The sequence below is a fragment of the Parasteatoda tepidariorum genome, chromosome 6 (genome assembly GCF_043381705.1).
Source record: "Parasteatoda tepidariorum isolate YZ-2023 chromosome 6, CAS_Ptep_4.0, whole genome shotgun sequence".
Lineage (NCBI taxonomy): Eukaryota > Metazoa > Arthropoda > Arachnida > Araneae > Theridiidae > Parasteatoda > Parasteatoda tepidariorum.
In genome coordinates, this window is record NC_092209.1 from 44,419,212 (window position 1) to 44,435,586 (window position 16,375).

The following is a 16,375-nucleotide window of genomic DNA, read 5'->3' on the forward strand; positions in this document are numbered from 1 at the left end:
GAATACTATAATAATTGTGCTTTTTGATCAACATTGAACGGTTTTGTTTTACCCATATCCAGTAAATTAAGATATCACTCAATCATTTATTTTTCATTTGGTTAATCATCCATCCACTAACTCATTCATAAACGTATGCACTGAATACTATAATAATTGTGCTTTTTGACCAACATTGAACGGTTTTGTTTTACCCGTATCCAGTAAATGAAGATATCACTCAATCATTTATTTTTCATTTAGTTAATCATCCACCCACTAACTCATTCATAAACGTATGCACTGAATACTATAATAATTGTGCTTTTTGACCAACATTGAACGGTTTTGTTTTACCCGTATCCAGTAAATGAAGATATCACTCAATCATTTATTTTTCAATTGGTTAATCATCCATCCACTAACTCATTCATAAACGTATGCGCTGAACACTATAATAATTGTGCTTTTTGACCAACATTGAACGGTTTTGTTTTACCCGTATCCAGTAAATGAAGATCATTACATCAATCATTTATTTTTCATTTGCTTAATCATCCATCCACTAACTCATTCATTAACGTATGCACTGACAACTATAAAAATTATGCTTTTTGACTAGCATTGAACAATGCTGTTTTACTCATATACAGTAAAGGAAGATATCACACAATCATTTATTTTTTCAGTCCTTCAGTTATCAATTCACCAACTTATTCATTTATGTATTTTTTTTTTCAGTTCAACACTTATTATGTTTTTGGAAAAACATCAAACAATGTCGCTTTTCCCAAATCCAAGAAATAAATACATGCATAAAATTTGATTAACAATAAATATACCTTAATTTAATGATAAGCGTTTAAAATTAAAATGTATGGTAATTGAAAAAATTCGTGTAGAAAATGAGTGTTATTTTTCATTATATTAAGAATCACTTCATAACAGCAGTCGAATAACGAAACTACAGTGTGAGTAAGTCAAGTAACATAATAAATTCTATAAATAAAGAATAAGTCTCGATAACATTCGCCAAAATCTCAGTCCTCTTCCTCTGAATAATAATAGGATTAAAATCTTATAATAGTAACATTTGGATCACGCTAAAAAAAATTTGTTACAGTAAAACTATCACTTGTAATAAAATAAATATGAATGTTTTTTCTGCCATGTAGGCAAGAAGTATGAAGAAAATAAGTTAGTCAAAGCCTTATTGATGATTTTATTTACAATAACAATTTTAATTACAATAAATAATAACAACAAATCCTGATACATCAGTTAATGATGAGTTATGTCTGTTATAACTCATGCACGAATACGAAGAAATAAAGTGGGACAAACTTTTTTTTTTAAAAAAAGAGCTGTTATTTTGGTTTCCAGAGGCTTAGTTTACACTATGCTCCAAATAATACTTACCGGAAAAGTTATCTATTAAATATGGTGAAAGCATTGTAAAATACCATTACATAGATGAAAAATTATGAGTTTCTTTATGAGTGATCAAAGTAATATCAATTACAGTTTTTATGTTTTTTGCGTACTTAGCCAGAAAGCAAAGAAATTAAAAACTAATAGTGATGAAAACGTTTACAATAGGTCATGAAAAGATTTCATACACTATACATATAAGTTAACAAAATATTATCCGTCGCAAGTTATTCTACAACTCTCTGTGCTCGAGCAAAAGTCAAAAATATTTGCTCTAAAGAAGTATCGCTAATAATGTAATCTTCTAAGTTGAATTGTGATTTCATTTCTTCCATAAGTTTAAAAAGTTGACTCAGTCGAACGCTAGGATCAGTCACATGATATTGAAGCATACCCTAAAAAGAAATACATGATGATTAGTTTTTTTTTTAAAAAAATGACGGTTTTTATAGTCGGAAAATAGTTGTCAGGTTTTCGTATTAAGATATTGAATTATAATGGGGAGGTGCAATTTCATTTAAGCCTAACTCCAATAAAATAAATTCTTAAAATCTAATAAAACATAAAAAAAACTATAATAAAATCTTTTTTTATTGATGTTCTTCTCTATTCTAGATTATTCCATTTAATGCGAATCAATTTTTTGTTCCAACATTCCTTTATAATTTCAGAATTTTTGTCTTTATTTATTTATTTTTCTATAGTCTAGATCAGTGGTTCCCAACCTGGGGGCGATAGAGCTTCTCGAGGGGGCGATAATCCTTAGGGGGGCGATCAGGGGGCGACGAGTATTCAAAAGATAAAAATTGCTAATAATATTAATGGCAAAAGCTATTTGAGATTGAAATTGAAAATATATATGAAACTTATGGTTCTGGTGTAGAAACAGAATTATGATTGTTAAAAATTTAAAAAAATTCAAGTGCAGGATCGTTTTCGTCATACGTTTTGGTATCGCAAGCGGAATTCTGATAAGTCACTCTATTCCTCTGAGCAATAATACTGTTTCCAGGCGTACTGATGAGATAGCCGCCGACATTGAATCAAAACTCATCAAATTTTTGAAAGAAGGTAAATTTGCGTTGCAGATTGATAAATCAACTGTGATAGATGACAAAGCTGTTTTAGCTTACGTGAGATTCATAAATGAAGTAAGGAGATTAACGAGGAAATGTTGTTTACAAGAACTTTGAACACAGATACAAAAGGATCGTCGATTTTTAAATTGGTCAAAGATTATTTTGCGGAAAAAGAAATCCCCCTCACAAATGTAAGTGCTTGTGCAACAGATGTTGCTCCAACCATGTCTGGTTGTCATCCTGGGTTTCTGGCACACCTTAAAAAAGAAGTACCGGAGGTCATCACCATTCATCGTCAACATTTAGCTGCAAAAAAGTTGAGTGGTGCTCTGCATGACAACTTACAATTCGATATTTCTGTCATCAATAAAATCGAAGCTAATTCTCTCAATGAGCTTATGTTCTGAGAACTTCGTCATGAAAGTGATGAAGATTTCGAAGACTTGCTCCTACATGCAGCTGTGAGATGGCTTTCAAAAGGAAACTGTCTGCGCCGTTTATTCGAATTGTTTGACTCGGTTACTGAGTTTCTCGACACCACTGATCCTGTTTTAAGTGAGAGTTTGAAGCAACGCAAGTTGAAAACTGCGTACCTCACGCATATTTTTGAAAAAATGTGTACAAAATCAACGTAAAACTTCAAGAAATAAAATGAACATTATCAAGGCTAAGGGAATCATATCATCATTCATCGCCAAGTTTGATATCTACAAGTCAAACATTGGTAGTAAAGAGCTAATGCAATTTCCAACTCTTAAAAAGTGTTCAATGGCAGATATCGAGATTCTCGAAAATAAAATCTTAATTTTTACTGATCACCTTGATCAGTTATGGAATCAAGATTTAAAGATTTGATGAAATTAGAAATTCCGGATTGGATTTTCGATCCTTTCTCTTTTGAAGTTGTGGATAAGCTCACTTCCTCTTTGTAGACTGAGATTTTAGATTTGAAGTATGACTGTGAGGCTAAAGTCGTCTTTAAAAAATACGGTTACGAGTTAGCTTGGGTAAAGCTTATGGACACTTATCCACAATTGTGGAAACAAACTGAGCCGCTTCTCATCTCGTTCCCGTCAACATATTTAGTGGAGAGAGGATTTAGTTCTGTCTTCCAGCTGCTCACAAAGCAAAGAGATAGGTTGGACATTTGCTTCAAAGGAGACCCGCGTTTAAATCTGACGAGCATAAAACCTAACATTCAAGCTTTAACTTGAAATACATCAAGCACAGAGCAGTCGTTGAAGTGATAAAAATGTACTTTCTCACTCTTCATTTTTTTCTCAAATTTTAGTTGTTAACGTTTTAACTTTTTCTTGATTACATTAAAATATGAATTTAAAGAAATGTACTTCTGTTTTGATTATTCTGTTTCAAATATCATTTCTTTTTGGGAAAAAAAAGATGCACAATTTTTTTTAATTAATAAAAATGACAGGATAAATGTGCCTCCTTATTTGCATTACAATTTAAATTAAAATCAAATAACATAGCATATTTTCATTGTTTGGTTGCTCACAAGCAACAATGAATGGTTTTTTGAGAAAAAAGAGAAAGGGGTGATATGTGTCAGCCATCCCCAAGAGGGGGGCGATGGTCCACAAAAGGTTGGGAGCCACTGGTCTAGATTATTCTGTTCCACGTAAACTAATTTTTTATTTCAATTTTCTCTTATAATTAATAAAGTTTTACACATAAAAATCAAGACATACAAACTAACAAGAAAGCAAAGTGTCACAAATTTTAGCGATAAATTTTGGTACATATTACCTATCATAGATTTTTGATTTGTAAAAAAAGTTTTACAAATCAATTTTTTAAAATTTTCGCTGATAAAATTTCGTAATTGAAACAGAAATTTTTACTGAAATTATTTTAAATATATTCAATCTCTGAATTGCTACAAACTTAGAGTTAAATTATTTACGGTGCCGTTAAATTCAGTTAGTGTACAATAAAATGTACCAAGTTAATTTTTTTTTTCATGCATGCAGCTAGATTTTCAGCAGGTGATTAATAAGTAATACTAGAAGTGTCCCGTTCTACAGAACTTGTAAACTATGTTAAGTTTCAAAAGGAGAAATTAAATAACAGTACTGACCACGGTATAAACGACTTTATATGAATTGCGTATGCAAAGCTGTGATAAGAAAAATTAGCAGAACTTTGAAACTAGTAAAACTTTAGTACTTTGAAGAAATATTTCAGAGTAAGTGTAAATTATATAAATAAATATTAGAAATACTTAAAAATCTTCATGCTTCAAATATCAATTATTTTTTAATTTTTCGTTATAGCAATATAAAGCAGAACATTTTTTTAGTTCGTCTTAAAGAGAATATTAATTCCTTTCTTGTTAGATGTCTTAAGGCATACTTATAGCGTGTAAAAAAATGGTCACTAAAAAGTTTTATCCAAAATTCATTATTTGGCAAATTTAAATTACTTTTCCTAATACTTGATTTTAAATAAAATCATTGAAACAAAAGATTTAATTTTTAAAAATGAGCCTTATAACTCATTAAACTTTCTTATTTAAAAAATATAGGTTGAACATTTTAACGTTCTCGCTGTACAACATCAATAATTTAGGTATCTAAGCAATTAAATTTACCTGCAGAGAACAAAATGTTTGCCTGCTTTAAATCTATGCCGATCGAAAGTTGAGCTCAATAACCAATGCAGTTTTCAGTTCCTCAATCTGAATTACTGTAGTACTTAGCCTATTGTCTTTATTAAAATTTAGAATCTTTTAATGGAGACTACTTGTGTTGAATGAATGAAAGATGTTTTTCAACTAATATATGGTTTTTGTTACATAATTACAACTAAAACCCATATAAAGTTACAATGTAATCAAATCACTCCACATCAAAGTACCGGCATTTTGGGTGCATCATCCGTAAAATCCATTTTTACCGTAAAATATTGTACCGCAAATTTTACAGTATTATTTATTTAATTGTGTTATTCAGGTATTTTTTGGTAATTATTACAGTAAAAATTGTGGCATATCAGATTTTTTTTCCGTAACATCTTCTGATTAAAATAGATTTCACAATAAAAAATATCGGAAATCTGAGTACTTTTACCGGCACTTTTAACATTAATTTGATCCGAAATTTTTTGAAGTGTATGTAATGTAAAAAAATATCTTTTTTAAGCCAATAAAATTAAGATTATTCACATTCATAAAAATGAATCGTGTGACTGGTTACACTAAAAACACAACTATTTAAAGAAATAACTTAAGTGATTTGTTGCTCCAAAATGAATAATATTCAACTTTAAGATATTCAAATTTCTTAAATTTAACTTACTTGGTGATCATCTTTTAATTCAGCACCTCTTAATCTGTTTCCAATAAATACTTTGATTGCAGAGACACTTTCAGGATTCTCTGAGGTTTCTTTTCGCATTTTGATTATTAATGTATATCCCTGACCGAATTTCGCTTTCAGCTGCTGAATCGAACCTAGACATCGGAATCGACCATTGACCATGATTGCCAGCCTGCTGCACAAAGCTTCACTCTCTTCCATACTATGACAAAAAGTAATAATAAACTATAATTTTATCACCTTTCTAAAGTTAAAATCCAAAATTTCATCATAACAAATCGCTCATGAGCTGCAAAAACGGCACGACTCAAAAATTGAACTTTTGAGATAAGTGGGTTTAAAGTTTTCATTGCTAAGCAAGCAAAATGCTTAAGAAATGCTTTCGTTTGCTTAAACGAAGATTACCTTAAAGTTTAATTATAAGTTGTGCAAGTATTGCTGCTCAGAATGTGCATTTTTATATTTTCACCTGTTCTTAGTACAAAACGCGTGTTTTTTTAGTTGTGCCACTATCGCAGCCCGTGAGCGAAATGCTATACTATTTTTTTCATTCAAATACTATTTTTTTTCATGGAGTGTTTTTCTGCAATATTACATTATCATTTGCAATATAAATTGCATGAAATTTTTTAAATTTTTTAATCATTTGCTTCCATTTCCTACTTTTTTTTCAATTTATTAATTTAATATAAGTGGTATTTTGCTTATCTTTAACTCCTCTGAGTTTTTAAGATTTGTAGTCTAAGTTTGCAAATTCATTTCTATTATAATAATTTGCTTCCATATCAGCTTTGATATTTTCGTTTATGCTACTTATGGCAACTAACTCTAACTTCACAGTAATTAAACTAATTACATAAAAGTTCTCGCCAAAAAGGATCTCCATGAGACATCGAAAATTTAGATTTATGTCAAATGGATTCTAATGTATGATGTTAATTAGCGTATGATTTTCCATTTAGCGGAATTGCTTTTGTCTCGAACTCTCGCACACAGTTCCCTATTATTTTTCTATAGAATCTCATTTGCAAAAAAAATTTTGCTTGCTTTTTTCGCGTCTCTCTCTACTTTTATTATAAGACTTTTTTTCTTAAATTCTCGTAATTGCCTAACAATTTAACTAGACTATTGTTACATTAAAGAGTTATTCACAGGCGTTCTAAGGAAAGTCTTAAAGAGTTATTTACAAGAACTTTAGCAATCATCATAAGGATGGTAGTTCAAACACCTATACCTGTGGTTGTCGTAGGCCATTAAGGCAAGGAATGCGATTGCCCTTTTTTTCCAGTGGCGCCACCTATGGCCAAGACTTTGGCGTCTGCCACATCCATACGTCACACCCGTTTATAGGACGGACCTATTCATACATCCATTCATTTATTCTTTCATCAACAGATCGTAATTTTGACCTGAACCAGAGAACTATTAATCTCTAATTCTGTACTCCCAGAAGTATGATTTCTTCTGGAGACATGGAGGATTTTGTGACCTGGCAGATTTAACGAGCACCCGTCAACATTTACTACGCAAGGAGTCTTTGGCCGGCTGGATTCGAACTACCGTTTTCGCGAACGTGAGTCCAGCATTCTGCTGACCACGTTATCCCGGCCACAGCGGTAAATCAATGAACGAAATGGATAATTATTTTTTAATTCCTTATTCCCGCTATTAGACTAGTCCCGTTTTGGAATAGTTCAAAAGAAATGTTTTAACCATCGCTGAACAGCTGACCCAATTTTATGGGTTTACGACTACTAATGTTCAACTCCGTAGTCTTGTAATTTTGAACCCAATCCAGAAGACAAGGGAACTCCTGGATCAAGCACTGGAAGAAATTTGCCTTCGTGAAGGACTTTTTGATGGAGTTAACCCGCACTTGCGTTACATGGAGAGGAAGTCCACGAGAACCTCACACGATTACTCTAACCCATGATCCGTCTACCACTGAGGACATTTCACGTCAGCACTGTGGTCAGTGCAAGCCGGATGCGGAATTCGTATCGACTGGGATTTGAACCCGGTTCACCTCGTTGGAAGGCGAGCGCTCAATCCCCTGAGCCATCGCTGCTCTGTTCTGAATGTTCTATGTTCGAAATGTATTCTGAATCAATGAATAGAATGGATAATTATTTTTTTATTTTCTTATTCCCGCTATAAGACTAGTTCCGTTTTCGGGTAGTTCAAAAAAAATTTATAACCAGAAGACAAGGGAATTTCTGGATCGAGTATTGGGAGAAATTTGACTCTTTGGAGGACTTTTTGATGGAGTTAACCCGCACTTGCGTTATATGGAGAGGAAGTCCAAGAGAACCTCCCACGGTTTACCTGACGGCAAGGGGACTCATGATCCGTCTACCACTGAGGACATTTCACGTCAGCACTGTGGTCAGTGCAAGCCGGATGCGGAATTCGTATCGACTGGGATTTGAACCCGGTTCGCCTCATTGGAAGGCGAACGCTCTATCCCCTGAGCCAATCGCGGCTCTGTTCTGAATGTTCTATGTTCGAAAAGTATTTTTCTAAATCAATGAATAGAATGGATAATTATATTTTAATCCCTTATTCCTGCTATAAGACTAGTCCCGTTTTGGGGTTGTTCAAAAAAAATTGAGATTTTGAGACAATAATTTAATTTTTAAACTAAAATGAAATGAGGTGTTAAAGACCTACCTGTGTGTTGTGAGTATAACTGCCGCTTTCGTGAAACTTCTAGCTTGTGCTAATATGTTCCAAATTTTTCTTCGAGAAACAGGGTCTACTCCGGCTGTTGGCTCATCCAATAAAATCAAAGGTGGTGATCCAATTAGTGCGATTCCAACTGAAAGTTTTCTTTTGTTTCCACCACTAAAATAACGAAAGAAAGGTAATTATTTTAAAACAGAACTACTACTCGATATGTGAAAACTAAATTGTAATTTTTGAAACATGTTACTAAAGCAAGAAAAATTTCTTTTAAAAATTGAAATTAGCACTTTTTTTCTTTACTTTTACTTTTTTATTTTCAGCAAATTTTGCTTTCAATTTTTTCTGTGAATTAGAAAACATAGTTAATTTCAAAAATTAAAAAAAAAATTTGCAATATCATTCTTTTTTACGGCATTTAACATATTTTATTTCATTTTTTTGCATAAACGTATCATTATACAACACTCATCCCTCAAATTTCTAATGATTTCAATTTCCTATTTCTAGTGGTAGCACTTTTTTTACAAATTAGAGCGGAAAAAATTATTATTTCTGAATAATATTTTTTTAGTTCAAAATACTTTTATCTCATGAGTAAGCACATAAAAAATAATTTGATGCATATAGTTTCAAACTTAATTTCCATATTTTATTTTTTCCTGTTACAACTAAAAGTTTTGACTCAAACAAATTTTAGATTGTGAACATCTAAATAAAAATTTTATGATACATAAAGCTAATAATTATATCTTAACAGCCACTTTGCAGTCTTTTTTAGCTGTCACTTCTATTTAGAACAATGAAAAAAATATATTCATGCATTTGTTAGTGACGTGAACACGCAAATTACAGTCCAGTAACAAATTATGGTTTAAGCTATGTTCCTACCTGTAAAAACTGGTTTGTTTATCTGCGTGATCTGATAGATCAGTCATTCTGATGAGTTTATTAACTGTGTCCGTCAGTGCTTCTCCTGTAAGTCCTCTCAATCTACCGTAGAGTATTAAAGTTTCTCTTCCAGTTAAGCGATCAATCAAGGCATCGAATTGAGGACAATACCCAAGGAATGATTGAAACTATAAAGATCAAAAATATAAAAGAGTTATTACAGTTGTATCAAACAATAAATAGATTTTATGTTTTATTTTATTTTCTTAAATATCTATATAAAAAAAAAATAATGTAGTGTGTCTACCACAACAACTGTATACAATTACAATTCACCTGTATATAAGACATGTTAACTCGATTCTATGGTGAGGTACCTTTTCATAGATAAAGGTTGACATGGTTGTTTTTACTCACTATCTCCACATTGGTGACCCGGACGTGGTGTGAACACGCCTACCATAGCAGAAACGCCCACTACGGTTTGAGCACGTCTACTTCGATGGATGATCTACAGTGAACAGTTGACTTGCTACTTGTAACTGCGGCATTGTCCTCCTCACGCTGTTGCTTCTCAGTCTCTATCACGTACAACGTATACACTCTACTGCTAAAGGCAGCATAGAGGGGACCAGGACCGTGAACTTAATACGGCTCTTACAATCAGAACTCAAAAAGTACGGTGATCTTAATACAACTCTCTCGGCTACTCACAAAATCGTAATGAATCAACTAGTGGTAACCGTTCGTCGAATTCTATCACAGCTATAATTCTGGTGGGGGAGTACTGTAGTGTGTCTACCACTACAAATATATACAATTACAATTCACTAGTACGTAAGACATGTTAACTCGATTTTATGGTCGGGTACCTTTTCATAGATGAAGGTTGACATTGTCTATAACTACTATCTTCACAAATAAATATAAAACTAATGAATATAAAGTAAAATAAGGAAAAGTATAGAGTTAAATAAAAAACATTAAAGTATATAATTTGACTTGTTTGTTTTGTTTTTTTTTTAATTTTTATTGTTTCAAAGATATTTTGTATTGTAAGTATTATTATTTTATACATCAGTAAATTTAAAAAAGCTAATAAATTGTCGGATGCAATCATATTCATTTAATTTAAGAAAATCTTTAAAGAATACATTTTTAACTTCATTTCATCACTACCATAAATCATTTCATGAAAAAAAAACTATTAATGGTAAAAGTGTAGCTATTAACAGTCCTAATCATTGATTGCATCGCCCAGATTTAACGGAGGAAAAAATCCGAAGTCAACGATCAAGAAAAATATGAACTTGGGTAAGGCTTTTTGATAGTAGAAACAATACTTCTAAATTAATAGTTTATCTCACAGTTCCTGATTTCTTTTTCTTTTAAGAACCTTAGTCATGAATAATTTTTACGTAAAAATTCTTTTTCTTTCTTAGTTGCAACTCTCAAATAACAGACCCTTAAAAATTCAAAGATCCGATTTATTTTAATTTAATCAGGATATAGATTCCTTCAAACTCCGTCTTTGGTTTCTGAGAGATCACTTTTAATACTTGTACAAACATGTAAGTTCTTGTTCAGATATTTGGTTTGTTTTCTGAAATCGTAAATCATTTAAAGTTATAATTTTGTTTTATTTCACTCGAGTAATATCTAAAGGTGGGCCAAATAAAGCATTTTAAATAAAATATTTCGGTTGACTTTCTTTATACAATGTTTTCTTCTCCTGATTGAATACGTACAGAGTTCCATACTAGCTGCCATTTACCTAATTATGTTAGAATCATTTTCAATAAATATCATTAGAAATAATGAAAAATTTATTTATAGTGAGAGAAACTTTATCAAAATCAAACATTCCTCTATAGAGATCAATTAGTACAAAAGCTAGATTAAAAGAATCATAAAAAATATCAATTTATTCACCAGATAAACCATTCATGTGATCTGATTAATTTTAATTAAGATTCATAAAGAGTGTAACAAAGTTCTGCCAGTGAATATAGTTTTTATAACAATTTCATTTTTTTTATCTAAATATAAATTTACATTGATGGTGATTTCCGGAAGATTGTTAAATGATTAAGGAACATAATGTGCAGGGTTATTCATAATTCCCTCCGCCTGTAAACGCCATTTTTCTTTACTACAACTGGTTTTAGTGGTACTGCCATCTACCGGCAACTGCTTAAATTAAAACTAGAATACTTTCGGAATAATTTCATATGTTCTTTTTTGCATATTCGTATTCGTTTGTTTACTATAACGCTTCGAAACCCCGGAGGGAATTAAGAATAACCCTATATATTCGAAACGTAAAATAGTATAACTTTCAATAGTTTACACATAAATGTATTAGCTTTAACAACTGGAATTACGGCAAAATATTATCGAAAGATTTTTCTCCTTCGTTTTTTTTTTTTTTTTTTAATTTTTTTTCTTTTTCATATTCTGACGACATTTTTTTTCTTTTTTTTTTAAGGATTTATGCAAAAAAGGCAAAAAAAATATCTCATCTCCAAAAAAAAATTTTGAAATAGTTTTGTTATTAGTAGAAAACCTAGTGATCTTCGTGCTGTGGAAAACGTTTTAGAATAGTATCATTGATAAAAACATTTTCCTTTTCATACATTTATTAATTTTTATTGCAAAAAAAAACTATTTCTGATTGAAGTGGTTTGATGTTTCTAATAGTTTTAAAAGAAAAGTACAAAAGATATTTAATGTTTCATTTAGCAAGTTGACAATTACGGAAATAATGAAAATTTAAAATAGTTACTTCAACTCAAAAAGTTTTATTTTTTTAAAGTTGCCATATTTTAGATTTCCTACCTAAAATAAAAATGATGTCTTCATTAATGATTTCCAAAAACGTGCAATTTCTTAAAAGCCTAGCTCTTCAAAAAATTATTTAGTATCATTTTATGTGTAGTGTTTTTTCTGAGGTTTTCACATGAAAGATTAATTTTAATATTAAACGAATTTAAAAAGACCAAAATAGAAACTTGCCTTTTGCGTATCAGCCAATAAAGATGTGTGAATAGTTAGAGCATTGCCACTGGTAGGATTGCAATCACCCGTCAACATCCTGAATGTGGTAGTTTTTCCCGCACCATTCACACCAAGTAGACCGAAACATTCTTCTTGATGAATTCCCAAACTCAATCTTTCAACAGCATAGAAATTTCTAAATACTTTTGAAAGATCCATTGTGACCAATGCTTCTGTACCAATGCTACCATGAGTGCTGATCAGATTATGAACTCGATTTTCTTCCTCAATAACGCCACTGTCATCGATGGAATCAGACTGGAATACTTGACCAGCCGTTTTCCTCCTCAGATTCATTGTGATGTGCCGCCAGAATTTTTGGAATAAATTATTTTGTATCACCAACAAGAGTGTGAAATATAGGAGGCCATCGATCACTAGGAACGTTACATCCCGTCCAATTGCCTGTCTGTCCCAAACTAGGTATGAAGTTTGGTTTAAGCAATCACTGCCGCATATTTCTATAAGGACAGAAAAATATATCGTTATAATTTATTAATACATTTGTGCTTGGCAAATAAATAACAGAACACTGAAGTGCAATTCGAACAACAGCGTAAATGCTTCACTATTGATTCCAAGAAAAGTTGGCTTGACAACTATTTTTCTTCTATTGCTAATGATATGAAAGATTAAATGGAATTTCTAAAAACAGATAAAACAAAATGTATTTTTAAAAAAAAAAATTGCAATATGTAGTTTACTATACAAAGATGCCAAATATATAAAATATTTGATTTTTTTTGTCTCTTACTTTGACTTTTCAATTGCTCTTCAGAATAGTGATAGCTTAATTATAAGAATTAGTTTTTCAGAAACAAAACAGTTCCAACTGTTATAATATGATAATTGCGTAGATATTAATATATGTACCTGAAATCAAATCTCGCTGTTTCTTAAATGTAAAATAGTATCTCGCAGAAAAAACTAACCATTTTGTGTAAACAAGTATTTGCTACTACTTTTTTCATGCAGGTACTTTTCCAACATAGGCTACTTTTTGTGACTGTGAATTAACGGGTAAAGTATTTTTAATTGAAGAATATAAAATTAAAATTGTTATTAGAAATGAAAGTAAAAGGTTACAAATACCATGGGTTTTATTTTTGTCCTACAATAAAGATTGCATGTAATATGTATCCAAAAAATAGAGAGTAGTTATAACTTATTTATTGAAATTTATTTATATATTTTTGCAATATTTAAGAACGATATATTCACGAGAAAAATCGAAACGTGAATGAGTTTTTGTTTATTCCAAGACCAAAATAAATACATTATCCCTTTGACACAGAATTTTTATCAAGTAAATTTTTCATGCTTTTTTTTATTATTTTGTATCTATTTAGGTCAGTATAAGTGAAAAATATCATCTTCAGCATTTTAATAATTTTTGGTTAGGAAATGCAGCATTGAAAACCGTGTCTTTTTCTGCGTTAACAACAAAATTTTTCTCACGCGGCTCATTTTCAAGTGATAATTTTTTTTTTCAAATTTGCACTTATTTTCAGTTATTTAGATCTAAGACAAACAGTTATTCACCATTAAAATTTCTTTAATTTACAAAATGGATTATTTAAAAAAATTTGAAAATGACAGAAAAAAAATACAAACTACATTTTTTGGATTTTCTGTTATACTATAATATAATTCCGATAATATAAAGATTTTTTAGTTACTATTAGACAGTTTTATATAATTAAAATATGTCAAAATACATTTTTACTTGTAATTAGAGCTTTAAAAAATAAATAAAAGAATCACTGGAGTCTCATCTGTGTCAAAGGGTTAATGAAGCAAAACCACAGCTGAATGATGAGATTATTTTTGCTTCAATATTTCATACACAAAAGATTTTATTAATACGACGCTTTGAGCACACGCTGTTTTGCATGAATGAATTCGTAATTAACGTATATTGACACTAAATGGTTATGACATATTTCTTAGCAATGATTTGGAGATGACATTTTTATGATTATGAATAGATTGAAATTAATTGAAGCAAAAGTGTCTAATACACGTTTTGTGAATAAAGCTTTAAGAAAGTCTGAAGGAACAAATAGCTTTTCAGCTTTTATGCTAGGATCGAAAGCTTATATTATCCCTAAGATAGCTTACATTCTTTTTAGTAGATAATTTCTCAAAAGTGTGAATTTTAATATTAGGGCTGGTATACACCAGTGGTTAGAAAAGTGGACTCCAGTCCAAAGGAGCTGGGCTTTGATCCTTGACTAAGACCCACAGAGTACAAGGGATATACGAGCTCATGAAATCTCTGGAATCAAAAGTCCTGTGGTCGGCTGCTTAACAGCACCTTGGGTACAAGGATTTGAAGAAAATCCTTCCTCTTCAGAACTGTGTCTAAATTGAGGAAGTGGCCTCACGAATGAGTGGTGCTGCCATCTATTCATGCAGCTCTGAACTAAGATGTACTTTCATCTTTGCGGTGCTTTTGTCAAATGAAAGACGCACATTCCTAGATTAATTCACAAAACTACCAATGGCTTATTCACGTGCTATTATAAACGTCAACATAATATAAATATAAAGTCTAAATACTAAGTAAATGGATTATAATTACTTTTGCAGCATTTAAATAAAGCGTTTTCTGGCCCTATGTTATCTGCGTTGCAGTTGTAATCAAGGTCTTCTGGTGATATTCCTTCACAAAATGCGTTTTTGAATGCAATGTTAAACAAATTGGTGATGCTAGATGCTAAGGAATAAAATGGGAATATTCTAGCGATCCAAATAAATATGCCAACAATATCTTGTGTTGATCCTGTCGTGATTCCGTATACAGCAGATAAAATAGATGATAAGGCAACACCTAAAATAATTTATTGTTAAATGCATCAATAAAGAAATGATAAAGACAATTTATTTCAACAACATCTATCTGCATCAATTTAACTTAAAGTAGGACTACAAGCAAGATTCAAAGATTATTTGCTACAGCTGATGTTCTCTTTTGTACTCTATGTGGGTTTTTTCTTTTTTTTTCTGTGCCATTTTTGTCTGCAGATGTCTTTTAATCTGTGCTATAAAAATGAAATAAAAATATCGATAATGTGATTTACAGACAAACCATCCAAGGCGAATTAGTGTATAGTGTTCGCGCATGTGCGACTGCCGCGCCACCCTTTTTTTGTGAAAGATTTATATATACCTTGAGAACTTCATAAATGGCGGACGTAGTCCGTGTGTCTTGAAAAATAAAGTACTACAGTCCATTGAAGACCAGTGTTCTTCTTATTTACGAAATAAACTTAGAGCTATCGACTAGAGTGACCACAAACATGTGGTCCAGTCACCCGGAAGCGAATTAGTGATTTATGGAAATCATTTAAAGTGCATACCGAAACGAACGAACTATGTGTACGATGCTCGTGTTATTTAACAATGGAATTTATATTATCTTTGAGTGAAATTTTTAGTGAGTGACAATAAAAAAGAAGCCGAAATTCTGAGGTAAGAGCAATTTCCCTTGTTTCATTCACTGTGCAAAATTTACTTTGAGTTATTCAGTTTGTCTATTTACATTGAGTTATTTTAGTGTGTTTAAAAAATGTCCCTTAATAAACTAAAAAAAGACGAATTAAAAGTCGTCGCAGACGAGTTAAGTTTAAAAGTTGAAGAAGGGGCAAGAGTTATTGATATAAAGAAGCTAATTGAAAATAGTGAGATTTATAAAAACGATAGTGATTTCGTTCAGAGTTTGATTGATAATATTCTTGAGGAAAAGAAAAACAATTATGAGTTAGAAAAAGCTAAATTAGCTCAGTTAGAGAAAGATAACCAAACAAAAATAGAGTTAGAAAAAATTAAACTCGCTCAGTTAGAGAAAGAAATTGAATTATCTAATGCGCGAAAAGAATCGCACAATTCTTCGAAATCGGAAACTATTAGCGAGCT

At 31.2% G+C, this 16,375-nt stretch overlaps 1 protein-coding gene across 1 annotated transcript in view; it reads right to left on the bottom strand.

Moving 5' to 3' along the window:
• Positions 1 to 1,181: 1,181 nt before the first annotated feature.
• Positions 1,182 to 16,375, bottom strand: part of LOC107446192 (phospholipid-transporting ATPase ABCA3) — a gene marked incomplete in the record, with an annotated part of 116,358 nt that continues 101,164 nt past the window's right edge. Inside the window, 6 exon segments of the mRNA XM_071182298.1 lie at positions 1,182 to 1,805; positions 5,807 to 6,029; positions 8,498 to 8,671; positions 9,401 to 9,588; positions 12,416 to 12,918; positions 15,042 to 15,297. Of these exon segments, the coding sequence (XP_071038399.1) occupies positions 1,638 to 1,805; positions 5,807 to 6,029; positions 8,498 to 8,671; positions 9,401 to 9,588; positions 12,416 to 12,918; positions 15,042 to 15,297 (1,512 nt within the window).